General features: G+C 44.8%; 1 protein-coding gene across 1 annotated transcript; it reads left to right on the top strand.

Moving 5' to 3' along the window:
- Window positions 1–865: 865 nt before the first annotated feature.
- Window positions 866–2,701, top strand: GADD45G (growth arrest and DNA damage inducible gamma). Its single transcript, XM_074569477.1, has 4 exons — window positions 866–1,123; window positions 1,240–1,341; window positions 1,435–1,648; window positions 2,020–2,701. Exons 1-4 carry the CDS (start codon window positions 1,071–1,073, stop codon window positions 2,128–2,130), a joined length of 480 nt encoding a protein of 159 aa, XP_074425578.1. The 5' UTR covers window positions 866–1,070; the 3' UTR covers window positions 2,131–2,701.
- Window positions 2,702–27,685: the final 24,984 nt, after the last annotated feature.

Here is a 27,685-nt window from a genome sequence, read left to right on the forward strand (position 1 = left end):
TCTCGATTCAACTTATGCCCATTGTGTCTTGTCCCCCCACTAGGCATTGCTGTGAAGACCCTGGCCCTGTCTGCTCAATGACAGACGCACAGGTTTTGGGGGGCTGCTGTTTAGTGCCCCCCAAACTGTGCCTTCTCCAGGCTGAACCAGCCCTGGCCCCTCAGCCTGCGGGGCAGAACAGTGCTGCAGCCCTGGACACCTCGGTGACTTTGGTGCCCTCATCTGAACTTGCTCCAGTTTGCTGATGTTTTTTCTCTACCTGGGGTGCCAAAACTGGGAAACTGCATAGCTGTTGTGTCATGAGTGCTGAGCAGAGGGGAATTATCACCTCCATTGACCGACTGGCCATGCTCCTGTTCATGCAGCCCAGGGCATGGTGGGCCTTTTTTGCAGCCAGGGCCACTGCTGGCCATGCCCAGCTTGCTGCCCACCATGGCCCTAGGGCCTTCTCCACAGAGCCGATTCCCAGCCCAGGTGGCTGTAAGCGCTATACCTTCGTGGGATCAGGACTTAGTATCTGCATTTGCTTAAATCATATTGATGAAACCTTTACTGATTTATTTTCTTTTTTTTCCCTGTGCTATTTGGATTTTTGGTCCCAAGCCTGGGACAGAAGTCACACCGGTACTTCCAGCGGCCAAACCCATCCGGACAGGGAGCGCCCGCAGCTGACCCCAGCCCAGCTCGCGCCTGGCAAGCAGGCAGGTCGCAGGCAGCGCGCGGGAAGAGCTGCCTACAGCGCGGCCGGGGGGGGGGGGCGCGGCGCGTGCCTGCGCCCCCGTCCCCGCCCCACTCCCGCCCACGTGGTCTCCCGGCACGAGCCGCCCGCTCCTCCTCCCTTCCCCCCGCCACGTTCCTTGCTGGCGCGCGCCGATTACCATGATAAACCCCTTCTTTCTCCCCTGCCGGCCAATGGGAAGCCAGGAGGCGCCGCCAGCTGCCGGCGCCGCCGCCGCGTGGGCTATAAACTGGGCGGCCGGCGGGCTGGTGCTTCAGAGCGCTGTGGGAGCCGGTGCCGAGCGATTGCGGGGTGCTGTCGCTGGTGGCCGTGTTGTGGGAGACCCGTTGCTATGACTCTGGAGGAGATCCACGGACCGGAGCCTGTGCCTGCGGGCCACGACTGGTACGCCTGGGCGGTGAGGGCGGGCTGGGTGCGGTGGTGGGGAACGCGGGGAGCGAGGCGGGCGCTGCGGGGTGGTTGGGCACCTTTCTGACTCTCTGCCCTCTCCCGCCGCGCAGGATGCAGGGCGCCGGCAAGGCCCTCCATGAGCTGCTGGTGTCGGCGCAGCGCCGCGGCTGCCTCACCGCCGGCGTCTATGAGTCGGCCAAGCTGATGAATGTGTAAGTACGGCGGGCCGGGGCCCTGGGGGGGCTGCCCGAGGGGCTTCAGGGCCGGCCGGCTGCGGGCCTCACCGTGCCGCTCGCCTCTTGCAGTGATCCCGACAACGTAGCTTTCTGCGTGCTGGCTACAGACGAGGACGATGAGGGGGACATCGCTCTGCAGATCCACTTCACCCTGATCCAGGCCTTCTGCTGTGAGAATGACATTGACATAGTGCGGGTGAATGATGTGGCCAAGCTGGCGGCCATCGTGGGGCCCAGTGAGGAGTCTGGGGAGACGCGGGACCTCCACTGCATCCTTATCACGGTGGGTGTCCGGTGAGCGGTCCTCAGTGTGCTCTCCTCTGGGGCTGTGTTTGTGCTGCTGGCCTCTGCACAGGATGGGATAGTTAGAGAGCCTTTCAGGGGCAGCCCCATCTCCTGCTAAATCTTCTTCTGTGCAAAGAAAGGGGACTTGGTGCACGCTGTACAGCAAGTCAGCTGACTATTAGTAGCAGTAGTCTATGCTGCTTTTAACTGTGGATTTCCTCTATTGCCCACAAGGGTAACATCTCTGCTTCCTGCTTTGTTTGTGTCAGGACAGACTGCCTGAAAATGCCTTGCTTCCTAAGCTAATGCTTGTGATGACTTCAGCTGGCAGGCAGCATTCATGATGTGCAACTCTTTTCTTTCTGACAGAACCCAAATGAAGATGGCTGGAAGGACCCAGCTCTAGAAAAGCTGAACTTGTTTTGTGAAGAGAGACGAAATGTCAATGACTGGGTGCCAACTATCACCCTGCCTGAGTGATGGTGACCCAGAGCATTGGGGAGGCTGAAACCTTTGTTGCATTCTCAACGTGGTGTGGGTTCACCAAAGTGTGCAACAAGCTGCTGATTCTATGGATTAGCCTGGTCAAGAGACTGGATTAAGGTCACTCAGACTGGCATGCAGTGGGGTCTTATGGAGGAGAAAGAGGAGAACAGCTCACCTCACCAGTGAGCCTCAGTAGGCTGCAGTTATGGAGAGGCTAACATACCATGGAACCGAACGAGGTATTGCAAGTTTCCTGGTCAAGTGGAGCTGTTTCAGAAGGCAGAGAGAAAGTTTGGGGAAGTGGGCCAAAACTTTCCAGAAGGACTGGACAGAGTACTGTAACTAGGAACTATTGGTGCTGTCTATAAAATGAGAGAGAAGAAAGTTTCAATATTTGATGAACTACTAATATCTGATGGTCGCTAAGACAAATACAGAGACTCCGAAGTGGACAGACTTCAGCAGGCCTTTTGGGTCATTCTGTGGAACTGGTTTAATAATGCAATAATTTTTAATGAAATACTTGCTGCTAATGAAGATTTCATAATAAATTTTTGACAGTTAATTTCTGGGAGTGTCTTTCTTACTGGGTGGGGAAGCATGCCACTGAAATACCACTGATGTTTAGCTCATGTGCTGTAGACAAAGGTATACTCTAAGTAATGGAGCTATTGCTCAAATACTTTCTCTCCTGGGCTGGCTGGCTGAAGAACTGTGCTCTCCAAGTTGATAATTCAACCTTTCACCCTCTTGCAACAGCTGCCTATTGCAACAGCTTGCAAGACTGAGGAGCTGCATGCTTAATGAGCTCACTTATTGTAATAGGTGGTCTTTGTAGTCTACTGAAGGAACATAATACATGTTAGACACATGGATTTTTGGAATACAAACCTCCAGTAAATTGCATAATTAGTTCTTAAATATGACTTAGACTCATTCAGAGCTAGTGTTCCCACTTGACAGATGCAGCTTAAACATGATGGGGGGCTGCAAAACTCCTTAGATGTCAAACACACCTGTTATTTGCTTTGATTAGAATGATGCCATTAAATCTAAAACTAGCTAATAGTGAATAAACATCACATCTGCCACAAGCTGCTCTCTTGTTGCCATATGCTGTAACAACAGAAACTGTCACTCCAGAAGCCAATTTTGCAAAACCTAATTGCCTGACGACTCCAAATTAAGCCCAAAACAACTTAAGGATGGTGTGTCTGTTTTAAGTCATCCTGTCATGGAAAGTTAATATAGGCAGGCTGATTTGGTCCTATGTTAAAAAGGAAAATATCACCCCATTTCTGCGCACAGTCTATATGCGTGCTCCAGGACTTGACGTTAAAATAGCATAGTAATGATCCCTTCTCCAGAGAGCTAAAGAAAGCTAAACTTCTCACTTCCTCTACAGACGCTAAAAATACACAGTTATCACAACTACATTTCCTCTAGTCTGGCTTGCAGTGATTGACAGTAGCACTTGCTGAAAAGTGGTCATTTCTACATGGGGTGTCTTGAATAGCTGCAGTTTCTGGGAAGCTGCTTGCTCTTGGTTTCATTGTTCCTGATAAGGGAAGTACAAATGCAGACCCAGCATTCCTGGAATATGCTCCCTCGTACAAGAGCTATCTAGCACTGCCTGGCATTTGTTACTCTGTTGTGAGAGGCTGTAGGATGGCAACACAGCCGGAGTCGTCTAGGCTGAAGCAAAAACTATAGGGACCTCAGACCTCTGCAAGTATTCCTTCTTGCACTTAAGATGGAGTTCCTGTGCAGCCTGTTTTTCTGCTTAACCCACAGTCATCAACTGGTGTCTGCTCTGGGACTTTGACAAAAATCACATGGAGGAGCTAAGAGAATAAACAGCTTTGGCAGCTGTGCTAACAGAAACTACCTTTAAGGCAATTGCGTTAATATCTAGAAAATATCAAGCCTGGATGCTTTATTATACTTTTTTTTTTTAATTTTTCCATTAGCAAATGCAGGTTTCTTCATTTTCTATGGTTTAACAGCGGAGAAACATATTTCTGTTCTTTGCTTGGGGCCTAATCATTATTCAGAGCCAAGAACAGATTAAAGTGAACTGTCCTGAAATCAACTTTTATGTAAAGTGTAAGCAGTACTTTACAGCCTTGAGTGGTTTAAACAAAAGCCCAAGAAGATCGAAGGAACTTCTCAAGGACATATACAATTACAATTACATATACAATTAAAGTATTGCAGAAAAGAAGTGCAACTGATTTGTTGACTGAGAAAGTAGGCTTAGATAATTGTACCTGGTAGGAAGTTTAACCTTCCAGCTTTTATGGAAGAAATATGTTATGCAGCAAACAACGAAATTAATGAGGCAACACCAAAACACCCTTGTGAGGGTGTTGCCTCTAGTGTCTTAGCAGACAGGTGGTTGAACTTCACCTCCCCAGTAGCCTTGTGAAGCTGTAAGCTGTGCATCGTGAGAGGTGTATCATTTCTTATTTTAGTGACCGATACAATTCTCCTGAAATCCCTTCTGGCTCAGTGTGGATGACACAATTAGTATTAAACTGAGTTAGGCTGCAAAAGTAATTAATACGGCATTGCAGCTAAAGGCAACTGTAACTTGAAAGTTACGTGCTGCTGCCAATATCTGCAATGATCAACCTACTCAATGTAGCAAAAATTCAGCAGCTGGTATCTACTGATACAAGTAGTACCGATACAAGTTTGACACTGCCCCCCATGACATCCTAGTCTCTAAATTGGAATGACATTGGTTTGATAGATGGATCCCTTTGTGGATAAGGAACTGGCTAGACAGCTACACTCAAAGGGTTGTACTCAATGGCTCAATGTCCAAGTGGAAACCAGCGATGAGTGGCATTTCTCAGGGGTCAGTACTGGGACCGGTGCTGTTTAACATCTTTGTTGGCAACATGGACATTAGGATTGAGTGCACCCTCAGCAAGTTTGCTGATGACACCAAGCTGTGTGGCGCAGTTGACATGCTGGAGGGAAGGAATGCCATCCGGAGGGACCTGGACAGGCTTGAGAGGTGGGCCCGTGCAAACCTCATGAAGTTCAACCAGGCCAAGTGCAAGGTCCTGCACCTGGGTCATGGCAATCCCAGGCACAAATACAGGTTGGCGGAGAATGGCTTGAGAGCAGCCCTGAGGAGAAGGACCTGGGGGTGCTGGTGGATGAGAAGCTCAACATGAGCTGGCAATGTGTGCTTGCGGCCCAGAAAAGACAACCGCATCCTGGGCTGCATCAGAAGAACCATGGCCAGCAGGTCAAGGGAGGTGATTCTACCCCTCTACTCCACCCTGGTGAGACCCCACCTGAAGTCCTCAGCACAAGAAGGACATGGACCTCTTGGAACAGATCCAGAGGAGGGTCACGAAGATGATCAGAGGGCTGGAGCACCTATGCTATGAGGACAGGCTGAGAGAGTTGGGGTTGTTCAGCATGGAGAAGAGAAGGCTCTGGGGAGACCTTATAGCAGCCTTCCAGTACCTGAAGGGGGCCTACAGGAAAGATGAGGAGGGACTCTTTATCAGGGAGTGGAATGATAGGATGAGGGGTAACAGTTTTAAACTGAAAGAGGGGAGATTTAGATTAGATACTAGGGAGAAATTCTTTACTGGGAGGGTGGTGAGGCACTGGAACAGGTTACACAGAGAAGTTGTGGATGCCCCATCCCCGGAAGTGTTCAAGACCAGGCTGGATGGGGCTTTGAGCAACCTGGTCTAGTCCCTGCCCATGGCAGGGGGGTTGGAACTAGGTGGTCTTTAAGTGGTGGTCTTGTAACCCGAGCCATTCTATGATTCTTTGTTTCTGAGTAGGCTTCATCTTTATGTGCCCAGACATATAACTGTGCATGGAGCAAGTATACAGTTGTTAAAGATGCACAGCAGACCTGGGTATTACTGACTGTGGTGAGGATAGCTGGTTGGGAGATGTTGGTTGGCTCGCCACATGGTCCAGGGCATTTTGTCAGGTATTGGGGGGATCTGGAGGGTGGGGACAGTAACCTCTTGTCTCTGCGAGCAGTGTGCCCCGCATACCTTGCCTTCCCAGGAAACAGAAGTGCCTGGGACAGGGTCACTAAGGGTTTGCAGGGCTGGCAAGGACTGTTGGGAGTTCTGCTTACATCCCAGCTGTGCTGCGTGGTCTCCTCACAGTCTAGCTTGCTTTGTGCCATGGCAGGCTACATCAGGGGACTCTGGGGAGGAGACTGAGAGTAATAGTTATTCATAATAAAGGTGGTTCTCCAGGACCTGGGCCAGCCTAGTGACACAGCAGGAGGTGCAAGGCACGGAGTGGAATCACAGAGTGGTGTTGCTTCTGGCTCTGCTTCTGAAGGTCTGCTTTCCATCAGTCCCTTCACTTCTGTGCCACTAGGTGATCAAAACTGTGTATTTAATCAAAACTGTCTAATAATCATAGACATTTGTGTTATGCTGTCTATTCTTCTAATTACATATTTTTTAATGAAGTGATGTATAAAGTTTTGTTTAAAATTTTTTGAGCAATAGGTTTACATTTCTCTGCCTAGGTATCTATTTTACCACCTAATAGTGCTGACTGACAGGAGTTTCCTCTCATATGCTGTTTCCTTCTCTTAATGCTCTTTTCTTCCTGTTGCGCTTCTGTGCATGACTTTACTTTTCTCTCTCTTGTGGTTATAGATGATCTTTCTCTTTAGATCCTTTAGCATATGTCTGATTCTTTTAGTATATGCTATGTTGAGTTAGCTGCCATATTATCTTATCAGGATATAGATATGCATACTGGCACACAGGATACAGTTGTTCTAAACAATGCTTTCTCTTTGCTGTTCAGTAGGAAACACAACAAGGAAGATAAAAAGCATATTAGAAAGAGGCAGGCAAACTGCTGCACAGAATAATGTTTGCATAAAATCTGTGCATATGTTAGACAATCTGCTCAAACAGTGTTTATAGCACTGGATGCTCAGGGAAGGAGCGCTGACGTTCCCTATTTACAGTCTTAGAGTTCTGCAAACTGGTGGAGTTTTAGTCGTACATGGATGCTGTTAGAATTAACGTATGTTCTGCAAGGAGACAATCTTTGCAAAAATGCAGAAAGATGTCATAGCACCACTGTCTGACATATAAGGGAGACCTGGCTGATGTCAACACATCTATTAACTCCAGCTCTCAGATTCCCTGTCATCAGGAAGAGCAAGCAGTGTGTGCTGAGGTTAAACCATGGCAACTATACAGACCAAATATTATTAGTGGAAGCAAACGTCATCACTTGCGTGAGTAAGAGAGATGTGTGGAGAAAGATGTGTGAATATTGTATTCCTTGTGGGGACACACATTGTGCACAGCTGTGCTCATGACTATGCATCCACAGGACCTCATTCATTGTAAAGCAGCAGAGGTAGAAACGGAGTTTGGTGGAGGGACGGAGCTGTACAGACAGTATATACGCCTTACCACGACATTCTTTCTACAGATTTTTATGAAAACTGCTTCTCATTCCTTCGCTTTCCTTATGCATTTCATCATGGCAGGTATGATTTGCTCACTTAAAGTCTGAACATGCATATTCACACTGAATTAGTGAATGCTCCTGTTATTCCTCATCGTCCTGCAGCAAGATATTCCTATACACATCTCTCAGCATATTGGAGTGTATGTGAAGTATTAATTTGAATGTATTTGTGTCTTTAAAAGTATAATCAGATCCCAGACATAACAGTTGTAGTGGCTATAGAATCTCCTCCAGTCTCCCACTGCCCTGGCATATGATTATTTTGCCATGCTTATTTTCTGTTTTTTATGCATGGAAAGAACACAAAATTATTTTCTTGTGTGTATCTAACCCTCTCTATAGAGCTGACTTTACTTAGAAATCATGATTTTGAAAAATTAGTATGAGTGCACACTGCCGATTTTTTTTTTTTGTGTGTTTTTTTTTTTCCTCTGCTTTGGAGAGAGCTATAGAGATATACCAAGAGGTTTACTGATGGATTTAGTATTTTCTGTGAGCTACAACTAGTGAGAAAAAAGCCACCCTTTTTTCGAGAAAAGCTGTTATAACTTCCTGTATAGAGTCCCATGTGCTACAATCCACTGCAGAATAGTGATAAAATTTAATAAAGAACATCCAAGACAAATTTCAATATCAAAAGCAACATTTACTGTCCCACCACACCATGAAGTTAAGAATTTTCAGAGTGGTGAATCTAAGGTTTGCTTCCTATTCCCTGTTTTGGGGCACCTGAGCTATAGCAGCCTAGATTTCACATCCTACTGAAGCCAGTAAGAAGCAATGGTGCTAAATTCAATTTAAATGCCTAAACAAGTAACTAAGGCCCAAAGTTTCAAATCTGGCTTTCAGAAAGAAGGTGCCTCAATTAGATAACTAGGTACATTCAGATACCTATATGCTCAACTGGGATCCCAAAGTTGAAACTCTCCAACCAATCAGCTTATTTAACTGTGTACCCAGAAACTTACATACCAGATTTCAGACTTTACTCTTCTGCTTAAGAATGTGTAGCATAAGGCCCAGCTGCATAGGTGTTTTAGCTTGGGTCGGTTAAGTGGCTGAAATGAATCTGTGTATTTTCATCTGATAGCCTGCTTTGGTTTACATGGCAGAACAGAGTTGGAGCATGTAAACAGGACTTCTCTTGGAAGAAACCAAGCCAGAAGACATACTCTAAGGGGTTGACTAATGCTTTCCAGCTGCTATTGGGCATTCAGTTCATGGGACCACACTTGAGGTACATACAGCACAATTATTTGCTGATTAAGAATAAACAGGCAAGTCTTGGCAATAAGAGAAGAGAAATACGTTGGCCTACTTTTCACAAAAGGACAGACTTTAGTGTGATAGACATACCAATTTGTTTTAAACAATTGCATGCTCTTGAATTAACAGGGTTAAAAATCTGCTTTGGCAGCAGCTTGCTGAACTTAATTGTTTCTGAGGCAAGAACGATGAATGGGACTATTTCTAGAAGTGGTTGCCAAAGATTTTTGTTTGTAACAGACAAGCACTGCCCTACTGGCAGTGTTGGAACAGCTTGGCCTGGCCCATTGCCTTTGTGCCAGAGGAGCAGGTGGCTCCATGGGCCATGCATGGTGATCCTGACCCACTGCCATGCCATGGGACAGCCGGGACACCATGTGAGACCTACGCTGGCCAAAGCAGGGGCTGTCCCCAATGTGGAACCTGTCCTCATTATACGGCTGGACTTTCTTCATAGGTTCAGTGGTATGCAAAACTTGCAGATGATTTCCAGATGACATAAGGATGAATAGGACTGTACCCAAAGAGAAAATATTACATTGAGATCTGAATCACTGGATTAAATTGTCACAAAACATTTTTTTAATATAGATAAGTGCAAGGTGTTTCATCTTCTTGCATGGTAGGAGGTGATAGCTACTGAATGGGAGACTATGAAATCTTCCACCAGTGCCAAGGTCTATTGCTGTTGTACAACATTTCTGTGCTTTATATTTGCCTATGTTAAAAACAAAATCCTTACTGTAGGCTTTTTTTTCTGCATGTAAGACTTAATGCATCAAAAAAATGCATACTGTCATTATAGGTGGTTTCATGCTGCTGAAGACACGTTTATAGAAAGTGAGCAATGAAGTGCAAGTTAGTTGGATGCAGTTAAAAACAGAAGGATGGTAAAGTGTTTTACTTTTTCCAAAGTATCAGTTCTAGCCTTCACTAATACAGATGTTTTCTGTCTTACATACTGCTCTGTTTACTATGTAGTAGTGCTATAAAGTCCTTCAAATAAACTGCTGAAGAAGCAAGCAATAACAAGCATTGCATGATTTGTACTAAATGACAGTGTTATTGGGATGCCACCCCTCCTGGAGTGCTGCAGAGGAACTATAGATGGGCTGTGCACCACCTGTGCTGTGTGGGGTGGGAACCACTCATCCCCACTGATGCCAGGCTCAGTCTTGCATAGGTCACTGCCTCACCGAGTTGGACTGAATCATGCAAGTTTAAAAATAGGTGCTTGTGCTTTGGGGCCATGGGTAATAGAAGCATGCTGTCTGCCTATTAAACATGATGACAAAAATTGTTCCAGGTCTCTCTAACCACCTGGCTAGCAAGTCTAATTTGAAACAAAGGTAGTCTGTGTGGTTCTCTGGAAAGAGGCATTTTCCAATCCAGAATCTGGTTTCTTGATTTAAATAAATTTTTAAAAGTGCTGTTTGTTTGCTTTTATCATTCTAAAGCAGCTTTCGGGTATGCAGCCATTCTGCATGGCCTGTAACACATGTGAAAATATCGTGGAATTGGGAAAGTTGTCATTTCCCTATGCTAAGGTACCTTTTGACTTTTATAAGGTTTCCTTCACTTCAAGATATGTGCAATATGTAAAAAAAAATTGTGATTTAGAGCTAAGTCCTGAGAAGCACTAGAGGAGCTGGGTGGCTGAATTAAATAAACAAATAAATAATGCTAGCAATGAATCATGATAGTTGTACTCGTAAAATAATTCAGACATATTTCCAGAAGAGACAAAATGCATTACCTACACAGAGTAAACATGTCCTTGTGGTATGTATACAAAAGAGTGTCTCACCCTTAAGCATTGCTGTAAAATACACAGGAAGGAGATGCAGAATGATTCATATCTGACACTATATAAATAGGGTTGTATCTTGTCCCTATGTGCTCTGCTCCGTCTTTTGTCAGAAGATGCATTACCACTGAAACACTGCTGGAGAATGGAATTCCCTGGCTTTCCAATTTCTGCAAGCTTGCCTTTTTAATACAAAAAGCAAACCAACAAACTTGATATTGTGCTATGAAGGTCTGGCTGTGTTACACGCTTTCCATGGGGCAGGTCACTTAGTGGGAAAACAACAGCAACACTCAGAAAACTATGCAAAGGGTTTCTAAACTCTTGTACTTCCTCTATCCGTATTTCTCCCATGGAGCTTAGGAAGTGTGGGTTAGAGGAATGGACAGTGGGGACGATAGAAAACTGGTTGAAAGATAGAGCTCAGAGGGTTATGACTATGGGCACAGAGTCTAGTTGGAAGTCAGTGACGAGTGGTGTTCCCCAGGGGTCAGTACTGGGCGCAGTCCTGTTCCATATATTCAATCAATGACCTGGATGAAGGGATAGAGTGCACCCTCAGCAAGTTTGCTGATGACACAAAGCTGGGGGACGTGGCTGACACACCACAAGGCTGTGCCACCATACAGAGAGACCTGGACAGGCTGGAGAGTTGGGCAGAGAGGAGCCTTATGAAATTCAACAAGGGCAAGTGTAGGGTGCTGCACCTGGGGAGGAATAACCCCATGCACCAGTACAGGTTGGGGGCTGAGCTGCTGGAGAGCAGGTGTGTGGAAAGAGACCTGGGTGTCCTGGTGGACAACAGGATGACCATGAGCCAGCAATGTGCCCTTGTGGCCAAGGCAGCCAATGGCATCCTGGGGTGCATCAAGAAGAGTGTGGCCAGCAGGTTGAGGGAGGTCATCCTCCCCCTCTACTCTGCCTTGGTGAGGCCACACCTGGAGTACTGTGTTCAGTTCTGGGCTCCCCGGTTCAAGAAGGACAGGGAACTGCTGGAGAGGGTACAGCAAAGGGCTACAAAGATGATTAGGGGACTACAGCATCTCTCTTATGAAGAAAGGCTGAGGGACTTGGGTCTCTTCAATCTGGAAAAAAGATGACTGAGGGAGGATCTTATCAATACTTACAGATACTGGGATGGGTGTCAGGAGGATGGGGTCAGGCTCTTTTCAGTGGTGACTGGCAACAGGACAAGAGGTAATGGGCACAAAGTTGAGCATAGGAAGTTCCACCTAAACATGAGGAGGAACTTCTTGACTTCGAGGGTGGCAGAGCACTGGACCAGGCTGCCCAGAAAGGTGGTGGAGTCTCCGTCTCTGGAGATGTTCAAAACCTGCCTGGATGCATTCCCGTGCAACCTGCTGTAGGTGACCCTGCTCTGGCAGGGGGGTTGGACTAGATGATCTCCAGAGGTCCCTTCCAACCCTTACCATTCTGTAATTCTGTGATTCTGTGAGTCTGGACTGGGTTTTCAAAGAAAAATTTTCTTGTGCTACTTTTCTGAATAATTTTCAATTCACTGGTATCAAGGGCTCCTGACTTGGCATTGAGGTGCAGGAGCTGATAAGGAAGCACCAAATTTATTCAAGCAAGAAGGGATTGAGTTGTGCAAGAGCTTGTCTTGCAAAGCAGCTAAAGGCAACGCAGCGCAGTACTTTTCAAAGCAATAGTATAATATGGTTTTGTCATCCTAATTATTCCTTATCTAACCAATAAAAAATACATGCTGCTCTGTACCTGATTTGCCAGAGGAGGTAGGTGGTGCTTTACCTAGCCTGAATGTGGTAAAGAATGTGGTAGAAACTGCTTTTTGAGGAAGCATGACTGGAGAGATATGGCTGAATGGAAGGCATCAGGTGTGAAAATGGCCTCTGGGGTTTGGTGGTAGGAGAAGGTGTACTATACCTACGATTGCAGCACTGAACCCCTTATGCAGAGCTCCACACTGAACTTTTGAAGAAGGTGGCTACAGGGCCAGGACTTTTGAAAAATGACTAAGCCCTACAAGGCCTCTAAAAATTGGTGACCTGATAGATCAGAGCAACTGAGTGCCCTGACGGATGCCAAGCCTGCTGTGTGCGCTCATAAGTTATTACAGACTCCAGAAAATCCTCTTTGGAGAAAGGATTTCTAAATGCTTCAGCTGTAGAAACAGCATCAGGCAGCATGCACAATCAGCTGTTGAGATACACATCCAGAGGAAACCAGGCTGCAAAGCTCATGGACTTTGTAACAGCCCTGCTGCATCACGTAAGTTACGGGTGACCATCCGCATAGAAGTGAAGGCTAATATGATGCTTTGTTTACGAGGTAAACATTTGACTGGGCTTGCTGTACCTGCACATAAGTTACTAGTAACTTAGCGTGGTGTGTCATTTAAAACAAATTGCAGTGTTAATTAGGAAAATAAACCCATGCAGGCCAGATCCAGGAGGACCCTGCGGAGAAGATGCTGGAGCACACTTTTCTCCCAGAAGTGCTGACGTTACTGCTCAAGCCTTGGCTGGTTAAGGACATTTTGCAAGAACTGGTTTCCCACCTCCCAAACCTGCATTTCTCCCCCTTAGGCTCACATGCTGTATTGCTGCCTCTGCAGAGCCCACAGCTGCAGACGTATCTGTGCAGCTTCCCTGGGCAGGAGTGGGCTGTTCCAGGCTTTCTGGGGGCTTGTCTATAAGGTATGGTTACCCTCTTTAGGTTTCTGCAGTGTCTCTTTGACAGGGGCTGAAGTAAAAACAGGACAAGGTAGCAAATATGTCACCAGCTGTCACTTTCTGAGATGTCAAAGATTTCAGACCTGGGGATCCTGAGGTGGCCAAGCCACCCAGCTCACCCGCTCTCCTGCCCCAGGGGAAGGGGCTTCCTCCCTGCTCCAGCCTCACAGAGCTCCCCATTGACCAGATGGTTTATCCACAACTGAGACATTCACTTATCTGCTGAAAGTATAATGTGGACAGGTTCCCCATGACTGCCTGAAGCTACAGGGAATATCAGAAGACTAGGAGAAAACTTAAGAAGCTGCAGTTCTTTCCAGAGGCTGGAGATAAAATTTCCTTTTCTGGTACAATGCAGAAGAAAGCAGCCACCTGATTCAGCTTTCACAGTAATATTCTAATCTGCCACAGGCACATTGTTCACTGAAATGAAAACTGAATATAGCCCACAATTGAGGTTACCAAATACGCTTATATAAAGCCTTTCAGATCAACAGCACATCAGCTGGTAAGGGCTGCTACTAGAAACTAAGGTTTCTTTGTTTCTTAGCAGCAGATGATTTCCTCTCCTAGGGTAATTATGTAGCCTAATTGCCTGTAATAATCATCCCTGCTAAAAGTGTACTAATGCCAGCCCTTCTCCTTTTTTGCAGAGAGTGTCTTCTTACCAACTTTCTGCTTCTAAGTAGTAGAGACAGACTCCATATATTTAGAAAACACAGGTAATGTTGAAGAATGTAGGATTTCATTATCTGAAGTTCTCAATTGATGCTGCTATTTGTGCCTAAGTTGCTATCAAAAACAAAACATTAAAAAAAGAGAAAAAAAGATCATGTTATTTCTGAAATGTGACCTGTTCTTAAGAGATTCATTGTTCTTCCGGTTACTTACAGTTGTTTGGGGTGTATTGTTAACAGTTCTTTGTATTTGTTCTTTGTATAAGATAACAATTGGATGTACCAGTGCTAGACTCTGTGTGCTGCATTACAATAATTTTTAAAAGTAATTTGGAAAAATCACAAAAAAGTCATAGAGTATACTGTCCATTGGCAAGATGGATTAGATAATGCAACGTGTCTTTGTTGATTTTTGTGTTTCAATGAGATGTTATAAATTTTTTCTTTCTAGCAGATATTGTTTTATCAACAAATGGTCATTCAAAAATATGTTCTACAGCATTCACATGTGAGAACAGTGAGCTATGCAGCTTGATTTTTGGACAAAGTTCAGCAAAATACATAACCATACAGGTTCTGAACAAAGGTCCATCCAGCCTAATATATCTTTCTGTCAGTAGCCAAGAGCAGATGTCTAGAGAAGGACACCAGAAAAGGTCAAGCACACAGGGATCCTTCCCCTATGTGATACTCTTAAGAAACTTGCAGTCCTGGGACTTTCTATGCCTAGCTCTGTGGCACCACTACATATTTTCAACATACCCTGCTTAGAGGCTGAACACTTAAAATTCAGCTACTGGCAGCAGGTATACGGTAAGTGCACAGGTAGGTCAAAAGCATATCAAAATGGTTCCTGAAGAAAGACTGTAACCCTATAAACACAGAAAAAGAGAGTTCCAAGAAGTTTAGAGGTACAGTGCATAAAGATGTCTGAGAAGGGTGTTCAACGCCATGCAGCCTGCTTCAATAGATCCTCTCTTCACTAGAAAAGTGAAAGGTGAAGCTACGTATTGTGTTTGCTTTGAAAGGCAGAGATATCATTGCAAAGGTCCAATGATCATGCTTATGGGTATGCCTTTTCCACGAAGGGATCGCAAGCCTTCACTGTTAATTTTGTCTGGAAGGAAGGCCTTTTATTCTGATTAAGTCATATTTTAGAACTCAAGGAAGGCTGTACCACTTACTAAGCAAAAATGATTACAGTTCCATGTATGCATCTGATGATAGTAGTACTTTGATAATGATTTAACGCCTGTTATTGCCCCTGAAGTAAAAAAAGACAACTATAACAGCCTCATTACTGCCAAAGATGAGTAATAAGGTTCAGTGGTATCTGATTAATGGAGGCACGCTTTATTGTAACTTAAAATACAGGGAGAGAGACAAATAAGCTTTATTTGGAGGAACACTTTTGATGCAAGTAGAAATTATAACCAGTAACTTTTCAGAGATACTGGAAGTGAAGTTCTACGTGTGGGTCAGAAAGAGGATATTTCTGGTATTATTGGGCAGGACCAGCTCTCTGTGAAAAGCTGTATACCATGACCAGGATGTGGGTGTGTTCAAAGAAGATGTATAAATTCCTTACAATTTGGAAACTGAACAAAAATAAGAGATGTTGGTTCTTGAGGTCCAGGTGCTTTCCAGTGTCATCTAATTTCATCAGCTGGAGGCTAGTTCTAACTTATACACACTGAAGAGCCCCAGAGATGCAGACTTTACACTACCTAAATGTCACTTTGGCAAGATGGCCAACCAGGCTGGCACTCAGCCTACTTTGCCTAGTGAGCTGTGTCAACACAGTTGTATCCAGACAAGCATGAGGACCTCTGATAGTCCTGTGATGGAGGTCAGGAGAGACTTTAAAGGCAAAGGCTGCAACTCGTTTCCTGAATTCTGAACTGAACCTGTGGACCTGCGCAAAGACGCGGGAAGACAGCCATTGTCTGAAACCAAAATTAAGGGTTACCTGCAGCAAAGTGCCATCTCTATTAGTTACCAAGAAATGCCTTAATCTTTAGGTGTTTGGCTAAGACAGTGGTATTTTATACAGCCCAGGTACTGGTAAGTAAGCAGGGAGCCCTGAGTACTCAGGAGTCCCAAGCTGAGGAGCCAACAGCTGACAAAATCACATCAAATAAAGCTGAGAAAACCTGAAGGGTTTTTTACTCCCACCCATATCATACAACAGAGGCAGGGTTATTTTGGGCCCTATCACTTTATATGTACATGAACAGTAGTCATATTAGTCATTGCTATGTGGCTTGAAGAGAGATGTGGATGAAACTGTACAAGAGTTAACTCTTAAGTTAGCCCCTTCTGCAAGGAATGTCAATCTTTTGTTGTTGCAAATTCTCCCAAACAGAAACATTGTCAGGAACATGCAATGACACCGGAGAAATATTAAGTTTTGCAAAAGCTGAAGGAATCATGGGGTGTTTGTTTACAGATGTATCTATATAGCAGGATATTGTTACAGAGTGAAAACTCAGAAAGAAAGAGCAGCCACTGAAAGCAGTTTTGCAAACTGCCATCCTTACATAATTCACAGAGAGTGTGCTGCTGCTGAAAAAGGAGAGATGCTGTGCTTTAATGGGAACTGTAAACATTACACCAAACTATGTTGGTGATAGCTCTGTCCAGTTCAATTGGATGAGGTGAGAGCTAAATTTGTCATCTTGCAACTGTCTCCCTTGGGAGGCTTGCACGGATGCTTCAGAGTCCTGTGAGATTTATCCCATCCTTGACTCTCTGTGTTATTTGTGTGATAATGAGAACTGTGACCTCCAGACTGTTTTATAAACATCATGCTAGTGCAGTCCATGTTGCTGAAAGATCTGAAACATCCGATACCTATGCTTAGCTGGATACCCTTTTGCAAAGTGTGGGCAGGTTGTAGCTAAGATATGTCCCTGTTTATTGGGTAGGATGAAAAAATCTCACAGCATGTTACCTTATGGTTTAGTTGTCTTCAGCTTTACTTAGCTTCTACCCCACCTGGAAGCTGTTTCTGTGTTTACTTTTGCTATGTACTTTTAATTATAGACAACATCTAGGTCTTAACGTTGAAATATTAGATTCCCTTACTGAAGCATTGTGTGCAGCTTGCTTCAAAAAACAAAACAGAACAAGAAAACTCACCTTTGTTGGCACCTGCTGATTTTTTTTGCACAACGTGTGAAAGAGGAAATAGGGAAGTGGGTTTCTGATTCTGCAGCTGAAACCATACAAAACTTTTTGTAGGAAAAGCAATACCACTCTTCCAAGATGTACTGTCTGCCCTTTCAACCTTAATGAGGATTGCAGAGTGTGCTCTTACAGTTTTTTTGAGCATGCATGGGGGACTGAAACTCATCATGGCACCAACGCTGGGTACTGCATTCCTGCACAGCTGCTGCCCTCTCTCTCTCCTCAGCAAGGATGATTAGCCAACAAGCACGTCTATCTTGCAAGCATGTGGGTTGTCGCTCCAGCTATGCACTCTCACCCACACACACAGGGTCACGCAGGCTGAAAAAGACAAAGGTATGTTTTGCTGGCATGGCAGTAATGCAGCCAAAATTAAAAATGAAACAGGGAAGAGACATAAAACTGGAATGTAACCATTGTGTATGTGATTGCAGTCCACAATTTTCTTCAAAGAACTCGCAAGCTCTTTAACAGATGTGACCCCTGCAAGATAAAACAACCACTATGTTTGGGAAGCTATCTATAAATTTAGGGACTGTTTTCTCTTCACAAAAGAAAAGTCTCGTGGAGACCTGCTCTATGTGCTGCATGCAGCATGAGGTCTGAGGACTCAGGACAAGCACAGGCTGTGACAGCTGTGAAGGGCGGTCAGCGGAGCCTGACAGCTGGGGTAAGCCTCTTGGCTGTGAGGTGATGCCCTTTTGTTTAGATTTCTTTAAATTGGGAAAGGCTCGCAGAGTTTATTATTATTATTTGTTCCCTGCCCAGAGTCTGGCCCTTGCATTTGTTATTAGCTGTGTACAGAAGGATATTTTACCCACACAGAAAAGACTTTGTTCTCTAAAGGTTTTACGGGACCTGGGAAGGGACCAATATCCTGGCAAGTCTTAGTAAAATGTAGATAATTTTAACTCCACCATTGTGTTTTCCTAAGGATATTTCTGTATTCTTTTTTTCCTATCAGAGAGTAGATATGATATTCCACTCTAGTGCCTTGGAAGAGAACTATAGTGAATAACACTTGTATCTGGCTTGCCCAAAGAGTGTGGACACTGAAGACAGCTTCTGCGTTCAGGTTGACTTTGGCTTTCTGAACATTCCCTACAAATCCCTGGGCCACCACAACCTTTTCTGCAGAAATGGAGTTCTGTGGGCCAAAAACATTGGACATATTCTCTTTAGGCTAAGCTGAAGCCAAAGGCAAGGTGATCTTTCTTACAAAACTGGCTGCTTAGTGGATGTTGCCTGCAGGTCAAGGTCTGGAGCTCATTGTAATTTTTTCATCACTGGGTTCAAAACCTTCCATCAGCTAAAGTGGAGAGAGCATTTCAGAGTAAAAGCATGCTTGCAGAGCCTGATATCCTTCAGAAACTACACTCTGTGAAAAAGAATTAAAACTTTTGGCTTAAAGAAGAGAGTGGTGGGTCTGCAGTTATTTCACAGGTGGGTCTGATTCAATATTTTATCTTAAGGAAGGAGAAATGAGGAAAATAACTGCTTCATGTTCTTTTGACATGTTGGGGTGCATGACATCTTAAGGTTTTAAACTAGTTTGTGGGACGAAAAAAGCTATTGAGTGTAGTTAGAAATTGATTTTGTTTATGGGTTCACTTCACCTTAGAAAGAAAGGCAAATTTAGATCCAGAACACCTGTCCCTAAACTTGCAGGTTTACAGAATCTATAATATTTCTTTAAAATTTCATTGTAAAAATAAATCGAAATCATGACGGCACAGCTAAAGAGAAACTAATTGCTAAAAAATTAAGAGATGATAAAACTAACTGTGCAACATTGAGGGACCACTTCTACTCTTGGGATGCTGTGCATCAATGGAAAGAAGAGCGGTGAACACTTATTTTGCATTTTACTAGGGACAACATTTAAAGGAATATTTTAATTTCTGTGTGCAGCAAAAATCCTCAGAGAGTATGAAGTCAATTTAAAGGACTGTTGACAAATATTTTCTAGGAATTATTTACTAGTAAAAAATGCATATATAATAAAACCACTAAAAATGAAAGATGAAAGCATTGTGAATTTACTAGAAATAGGTCTGAAAATGTTCACTTGGGACTTTGTCCCCAGTGTTTAGGACAAGACTCCATAAAGCATTTCTTTTACGTGAGAAAAGTAACTTTATTATGCACAGATTCCCCTCTCCTTTGCCTTTGAAGGAGGGGCTGTTCCACAGTTACTACTTACTGAAGTGACATACGAAGCCAATAGGAGAAGTGTAGGTGATTTGATTTCCACCATCCAAGGATTTGGCCATTAGTCCCAATCTTGGCAACATGAGGGATGCTGGGATGAGAGCATCCTGATGGAGTCTGAGGATGGACTGTTGAGGAGTGGTCTTCGCCTAGCAGGACAACGCTGACACTCAGGGTCCCCTCAGCAAGCTGGAGCTAACAAAAACTCTGTGATGGGAGATGTAAAATCTGCCATTTAGCATGGAAAAACCTCATGCAACAGCATGAGTGGGGGGCTGCCTAGCCAAAGCAGCATCTGTGCAGAAATGACGGCAAGGGTCCTGGTGGCCAGCATGTTGAGTGTGCCAGCCAGCAAGCAAAATGCACACTGGTCTGCATTGAGGGATGTGATTTTTTTCTCTCTCCTCAGCACTGGTGAGGCTGCAGCTGGAGTCCTGAGTCCAGCGCACAAAAGATATTGATAACTTGGAACGAGTCCAGGCATTGAGGGGGCTGGAGCAATTGATCTATTACTGTCATCAATTCCCTAATGGGTGGCCGTAGTAAAGACGGGAGCCAAGCTCTGCCGGGACTTGCACAGCAAGAGGATGACAGGCAAACTGCTGCAAATTTCAGTAAGGGGAACTGTAACAAGACATAAAGAAAAACATTTTTTCCCTGAGGGGGCTGAACACTGGGACAGGCTGGGCATCCCCATCCCTGGAGATACTCAAAGCTTGATAGAAAACAGTCTCAGTCTCACTTTGGTGTTAGTTAGCCCTGTTTTGAGCAGGAGGGTGAACTGCATGGCTTCCAGCCACCTTTTCCAACTTAAATTATCCTATGTTTCCTTTCTATTTGGTGGGCACTCTCAGGCCTCTCAGTGCTTATTTCTGGGCCTTGATCTTCAAGGGAGACTAAGCTGCCTGATTGCCATTTAGAATAGATGGAGGAGAAAAGCGTCGTTAGATCACATCATGCTTTACTGATCTCCTGGAGCTGCCAGGAGTTAATTCACCCTTTCACACCTTCATTCCCAACTGTCTTGCAAGGACAGATTTAAGGCCAGAGAAACACAAATCAGCACTTAGTGTCCGTTAGTACGTTAAGGTGAGCCTGCTGAAAAAAGTATCTGGGCGAGCATTTGAAAAATGATTTCAGGTGCGTACCTGTGAAGTATACACTTCTCCTTGCATACGCTGCTTTCACCTGTTGGGTGACTGGAGAGTGTTTCTGGTGGGGAGCTTGCAGTGTCTGCTCTGCAGGTGCGCAGAGGGAGCTCTCCATCTGGCTCCTGCCTCCTGCTCCAGCCACTGCGTGGGACTGCATGTGCAAAAGCCCTTAAAAGCCGTTTGTGCCCTCAGCATTCCCACCTGATTAAAGACATCTTGGCCTCTCATGTAGCCCATTCTCAACACCGTTTTGGTCAGGACTTTCTCCTTCCTGCCTATCCCCTGATGCTGGCTCCTGCCAATGCTTGTCTAGCTCCAGGAACAATTTTACTTGGCAGAGCCCCTGCAAATGCAGACACAGAAATTTGGCAATGCCTTGACTCCACCTTTCTCTTTCCTCTCTTGCACAATGCAGAAAGGCAGAAACGTTTCTAAATTTTCATGGATGTTGTCAGTTCCAGACAGTGCAGTGATGTTCATGTTACGTGCTTTAGACTGGGTGTTCCCAAGATGCACTCAATAAGCTGCTCTGTGTATTGCCTTTTGTGGGAAAACACACATTGCCTTCTTGAACCATAGTGATCTGTTACAGCAGTTTTTCTTTGGCTCATTACAACATTAGACTAACTTGTATTGATCTGCACTTATTTATAGGTAATTGGTGACAAACGACCTCAGATTATTCACTTTTTCAGCAGCAAGACATACCCAGCTGTTATAGAAGTGGCCAAATCACAAGAAGTGTTTTGTAAATATTTTTGTAAATAGACTTACAGACATATTATTTGTACAAAAGTATTTTGACATAGTTCACAAAACTATCTGTAGTTAGTATTCACTGCTCACTGCTGCTGCGTGTTTATGGATTCGTCTGCAGTTTGGTTTATAGTAAGCCATAGGAGTTCAAGCTATATCCTCATATGATCCGTCATTCCCATATCTCCAAATACGCCCCCATTTCCTTGTTATCAGAAATTCTTTCAGGTTTCTAGAACAGCATGTCATGCTAGAAACTCAGCAGCTTTGATTTCCAGTTCTCCAGCACTGTTTAGGGTCTTTTTTCTCCCCCTGATCATAATCCTAAGAGCAATAATGGCACATACAAAAGTATGACGTGACAGTGCCTGCATGCTGGCAGGCATTTGAGAAAATCCCTGCTGTCAGGGCTATCGGAAAACAGATTTCTTTGCAGTGCTGGCCTATGCTCTCTGCACCCTACTTTATACTGCTTGAGTGTATGCAGGAATATGAGCAATACGGTAACACAAAGGCTGTGAGGCTTATATGAAAAAAAAAAAGAATTGTATCTTAAAAGTGAGATTTACTCTGTTCAGGTGGTCAATAGAAGTCTATTCATGATTTGCATTCTGCTTAAACTCTTTAAAAAATTTGTTTAATTGGCATTAAAGTGGTGCACAGACATAAATCCAATTCTCTGCAAGTTGTAAGCATGCAGAAGCGGGGGCGAAAGGAAGGATTTCTGGTGTAACGTTGCACTGGCGTTTCTGTCTCGCTGTTGTGTCAGCACTGACCAATCTTTGGGTCAGAGGTGAAAAAGTATGGCATGTGGAAAGCAATACTCCGGAGGAGCCTCCTTCCGTTTTCCGTCTTCCTGCTGGGATTTTCGGCTGGACAAGTAGGAGCACATTTCCACATACAGGCTGACTTCTCCAAGGGTGCGGGCTGCTGGGGAATGCAGACCTGCTCTATCACCCCAGGGGAGCTTCCCCTGATGGGGTCCCCTCTCCATGCAGCAGCAGCAGCAGCATTGGCAGGGCCTCTTCCACAGGCAGGCATGCACCTCAGTGGCAGACACCGCAGTGACAGCAGAGCGATTCCTTTATTTTCAGGAATAAAAGGGCTGGATCCAGGCAGTCACATGAACAGAACAACGCGTAAACAAGGTCTGCAATTATTTAGCTGGCTCCCATCCCCAAAGCTGAGCATAAATATGTATTAGAGCAAAGCCAGACCGGTAGCTTGGTTGAGCAGGGAGTTGGCGGTGGCTCTGTTTGGACCATGCGTCCTCAGCATTCCCGCAATTGGTCATCAGGCTGGTGTCTTAGAACAAGTGGTAAACTAAAGCAAGCTTTCTGGAGACCTGCCAGATTCTCCTCCTTGGTGTTGTTATTTCAGGCCTGTCTGCTTTTTCTGAGGAGCTTTCCCTTCAAATGGGTGTCTGAGACGTGATAGACAAATTTCTCAACAGTAAAGCACATACACAGGTTCGCACTCATTGCTGTCCAGAGGGCATTTCAGCCAGCAATGTGTAGTAAGTATTTTCCAACCATTTTCTGCTCATATTAGAAGTGTCAGGACACACACTTTCCTTCTCTCCTTGACAAATTTACTTTCATGAAGGTAACTATATCTCCTATCAGCTTTATCTTGCTTTGTGTTGTAAACAATACCTCACATAGCTTCTATTTCAAAAACTTACATTTCAAAAAGTGTCCACCAGAACGCAGAGTGTAACCTGATATTTCCAGAAGACATACACTTTGTGCCTAGATTTCACAGAGATCATCTTACTTTGCAGACATAAAGTAATTTTTTTTTTAAAACAAAGAGTCCCAAATCCTCCTCTCTGCTTTGAAATGTATTCAGGGGGGTGTGTCACTGTGTGTGCACTGCAGCCAGATATGTGTCTGTGAAACATTGCTCAATAGGACACTGGTGCAGACAGCTTTTGGCTGCAGCCTGCAGCAGCTGGCAGTGCTGGGGACAGGCTGGCCTGGGGACCCAGGCAGGAGGTGTGTCTGCAGTCCCAAAGGCTGTGAGCAGCCTGGAGCCAAGCCGGGGTCAGCCACGTGGGGCCAATGTCAGCCCCATCAAGAGGAAAGGGTGCTCCACGACAAGTCCTGCCCAGGGTCCCCAGCTGGTGCCAGCCACCCCAGGACCCTCAGGCTTGGCCAGCCTGGTGTTGCACACTACTTAAAGAGCTCAAACTCTACTTGCTTCTAATAACATCTTTACAGAAGATTTTTGAAAGTGGCTGCAAAGGGTTTGTGTCAAGTGAGGATACAAAACAAGGCAAACAAGGGCCCAATGCGATGGGAATAGAGCCCTATTTACAGAAGGTCCCAGCTCCCTGTGTGGCTGACAGGGTTGGGGCAACCCTTACATGCCCCATGCTCCATTCCTGACCCACTGCTGTGCCTGCCTGAGGCTGGTAGGGCACTGCAGCTGTGCGCTAAGGGGTGTCAGGCAAGCTCAGAGCCATTTGTGCTTTTCTCTTTTCCTCCTGCAGCTCCTCATGGCCCAGTCCTCCTGGTAGCTTAGAAAGCCTCTCAGCATCCCAGAACAATACTCAGTACTGCCCCTCCCAGCACATGCAAGGGCAGGGCTTCTGTTTTGTGCAAAGGATGGCATGGTGCTACTGAAGTAGATGGAGGATGAGGACAATTGGATGCCCATCAAGGACTTCACCAAAAGACACCCTATTTCTTCTTTTTGGAGTCTGTTTGCAGTGGGAGTAGCTCTATTGTAAATGTGTCTTCTGCTAAATTCAAGATGCTATACACATCCCAAACATTAATTAGTACCTCTACTTGTAACCCAGAGAGCATGATGCATCTGACCTCTTTACAGCTCTATAACTCCAATGGGTGGGCTGAGGCACACTACTGGAGGAGGGGGTAAAGGCTGTCCTTTCTACCTGCCAGCCCAGCTGCTGCACGCTCACGCAAGAGGCAGCAAAGCAGCTGCTTGCCTGGCTGCCTGTGCAGAGGACTCAGTCCTATCGTCCCTGCCACTGCAGGTGACACAGACAAAAGCCCCTAGGAAGATCCTTGCCTCGAGGAGGTCCAATGAGGTGCTGCAGGGACCCTGGTGGTGCATGATGGAAACTTGCCCACCAGATAGTTTTGGAGCCTGTACACCCATCTAGATCCACTTCTGGTGTCTGACTGGGGATATACCGTCTGGGCAAGTGTCTTCAAGCATAATCCCCATTAAAGTCAACTTGGAAAATCTCCCAATGACTCCATCAGGCACTGAGTCATACCTATAGTGACCTCCTCTTTCAGGCATCCTGCCTGTGCTGAAAGCCTGCTGAAGGGAACGCAGAACTGGGAGCCTTCAGCATCCGTTTGAGCAGCCTGCAAACACAAGTCCCAAGGACAGAACCCTAGCTTACCACTGGAGCTAAGAGCAGGTTAATTGCCTGGGCTTCCTCTCCTCTATTTTGTCTATGGGTGTAGCAGGGAGTGGAAATAAATCTGTGTGCCGATGGGTCCCTACAGTTTGGCCTGTTTACAGAAGGTCAGCTTGGCCCAGAACAGGTGAAGGTGATCTTTAGAAGTCAGGTTTAGGTAAAATAAAGACAACAAAGGAGGAAAAAAAAAAGGCTGGGGAGACAATGGGTCTTATTTTCATTATAGTATGAAAAATGAGCACAATGAGTAAGTGAGACACTTCGTAAGTCAATATGATACATACATGGCTGCCCAGACTTTTATTTTACAAAATCTTAACTGTTCACTTCCTGGACTTGAGACTTTGTGCCTGTGGGAACAGCAAGCATCCCAATTTCATGTGTTCCACGGGAACATAGACAAGAAATGAATCACACACTTTATAGGAACATAATGACAAGTAGATATTAAGTAAACTTTCTTAAAGCAGTTAATTTTATCACTTATTTTCTTTCTACTGGAGACAAATAGTGTCCTAGTAGAAGTTGTATCTGAATATCTGATTTTTTGTTTTGGTTATCAAACTGCCAGAGAAATTCAAGACCAACTAAAAGTGAAATTGCCTTTTACTTTTCTTGCAGAAATAAAAACCAAAATAATGTCTCTTCTGGGTCAAGCAAAAACAAATTCTGACCCAAAACATACGTATCGTGCCCACTTGGGGAATTTCTAATGAGAGCACATAAATGAACATCTAGAAATTATTCACAGAAACAGCATGGACTTGAATCTCCCCTGTCCCCAGTGAATACTCCATTCAGTGTGTTATGGGCAGTTCTTCAGGAGGCTGTCTCAGTCTCTTCTGTCAAACCCCCGTGTCTCTTGCATGCAGCTCTTACACAGTTGCTCTGTTTGCTACACATTCAAAGCGTTAGTCGCTAAAGTACACAGTGTTTCAGGATCACAACAGCACTGGTTAGAAATCAACAGTCTCCCCACACTGTGTACTTTTGGTTATCCATTTGATCCCATGATTATTAAAACGATTTAGAAAGACAGTGTAGTGAAAGCCTGACATTATTACAGCCACTTGCTGGCAGAAAATGCAGATTAACAGGTCAGTCTGTGAAGCTGAGAAATGTGTTAAGTGAAGATACCCAAACTGTCCTTAAGTGAGATCAATCAGCACAGCAAAAAGTCCATCAGCAGCTACATGTAGTTAACCTGTACAGCACTTTATCCCACCCTGGCATGTAGCAAAGGCGTATTTTTTTTTTCAGCTCTTCATCTCTGGCAGTATGAGGAGTGTCACTGGTTTCACCATGTCTCCATGCACAGGGAAGTATTTGCAGGATTAGGACTTTAAACCCCAGTCGTAGTACAGTATGCCTGCATCCAGCATGTTCACAAACCCCACTGTCTCCCCTTGCTCAAAGTGAGAGAGGTTAAATGTGTGGTCTCTTATGCAAGGTCAAAGCCCTTCTTTGTAAAGTGCTCAAGGTGAGAGGTGTGTCATACTCTACATTTCATAAAGAGTGGTACTCACTCTGCTCATCTCTTTTGGAGTACAAGCAGTGTTACCTGGTTTTGACTGGAATAACACTGTCACTGCTTTCTGTCAAGAGAGCTGGTGTGACATACAGTTTGTGTTCCACTGGAAATGGTTATCTTTACAAACTCTACATGCATGTTTTGCTAATATGCACCTGAAAAATTCACAGATTCTGAGAATGTCCCTTTCAGCCACGTAGTCTTCTGGCATAGTCTTGTTTCTCAAACAAGGTGCAAAGAAGAGAGAATTCACTCCCTCGTTTGAGTGGGTGGCGTGGGTACTGCTGGGAGTCATTGCCAAGCTTCTGCCACAAACTGGTGTTACTGGCTTTCCTTTTCTGGTATCAGCATCCCCATTTAGGTTTTCTGGTTCCTTTGGTGCCAAAACAAGGGCTGGATCATTAAAAATTTTGCACTCTGGCCTTGCTGCAAAGTCTGTCCAGAGCTTGACACCCTCCTCCTCGCTCGATATACCCACTGAGGGTGCCTTATCTCAGCTACTCGGGGCTCCTTCTTTAGCTGCTGGCAAAAGAGAAACACGTTTCCGTGGTACAATTCAGCTCTTAGTTCAATACCTGTCACAAGTTGCCTAACTTCTTCTGTTCAATTTAGAGGTAGATGACTATGTTGGGGCAGTCATCTATGGGGTAAGACTGGACTGTGACTTCATCTTAGCCATTGACTAAGCCGTTCTAAACTTTTTGCTTTACCCAGCTCCAGGCAAAACAAGCTCTTTGCAGGTTAGACATATAATACACAATAACATTCATTCATTTCCTTGTATCTGGCTTTGGTCAGAACTAACAGATCCTTCTTTCCTCTCACATCTCAATTACCAGCACCAGGCAATATCTTCCATTAGTGCAGAGCCTGTATCTAACATATATGGAAGTTAGGCTGATTTAATCTGAAATACTCACAGACCAGCGCACGTATAATTTGATAAAGTTCACTACTATACAGGGGATTTGCCAAAATATATTTCATTGAGAAGGATACCCAAATACATGAAGCTATCACTCCATTATAAGCACAGTTTTGTGAACCAACATAAATATAGTCCAGAGATAGCCGAAATTTTGTTCTGTAGTGACAATGCTTGTACAAGTCTGAAGTGAAGAGGTTTCAGCTGCACATCTCTGACAATTGTCAAACTGTCTCCAGGATTATTCAAACTGGGTAAAATTTATCAGCTCTGTTTCCCTCCTCCTGACACTGTACTTGCTGCTTTTGTGACTTTATATTCTGAAGTGGAGGGCGGTAAAGCCTAACTAAAATCATTGTGAGTTCTAAAGAAAACATCTTCGCAACTGTTTTAATAACTAGTGACCACTTAGGTGAATGAGGAGTG

Source organism: Larus michahellis, chromosome Z, assembly GCF_964199755.1.
Source record: "Larus michahellis chromosome Z, bLarMic1.1, whole genome shotgun sequence".
NCBI lineage: Eukaryota > Metazoa > Chordata > Aves > Charadriiformes > Laridae > Larus > Larus michahellis.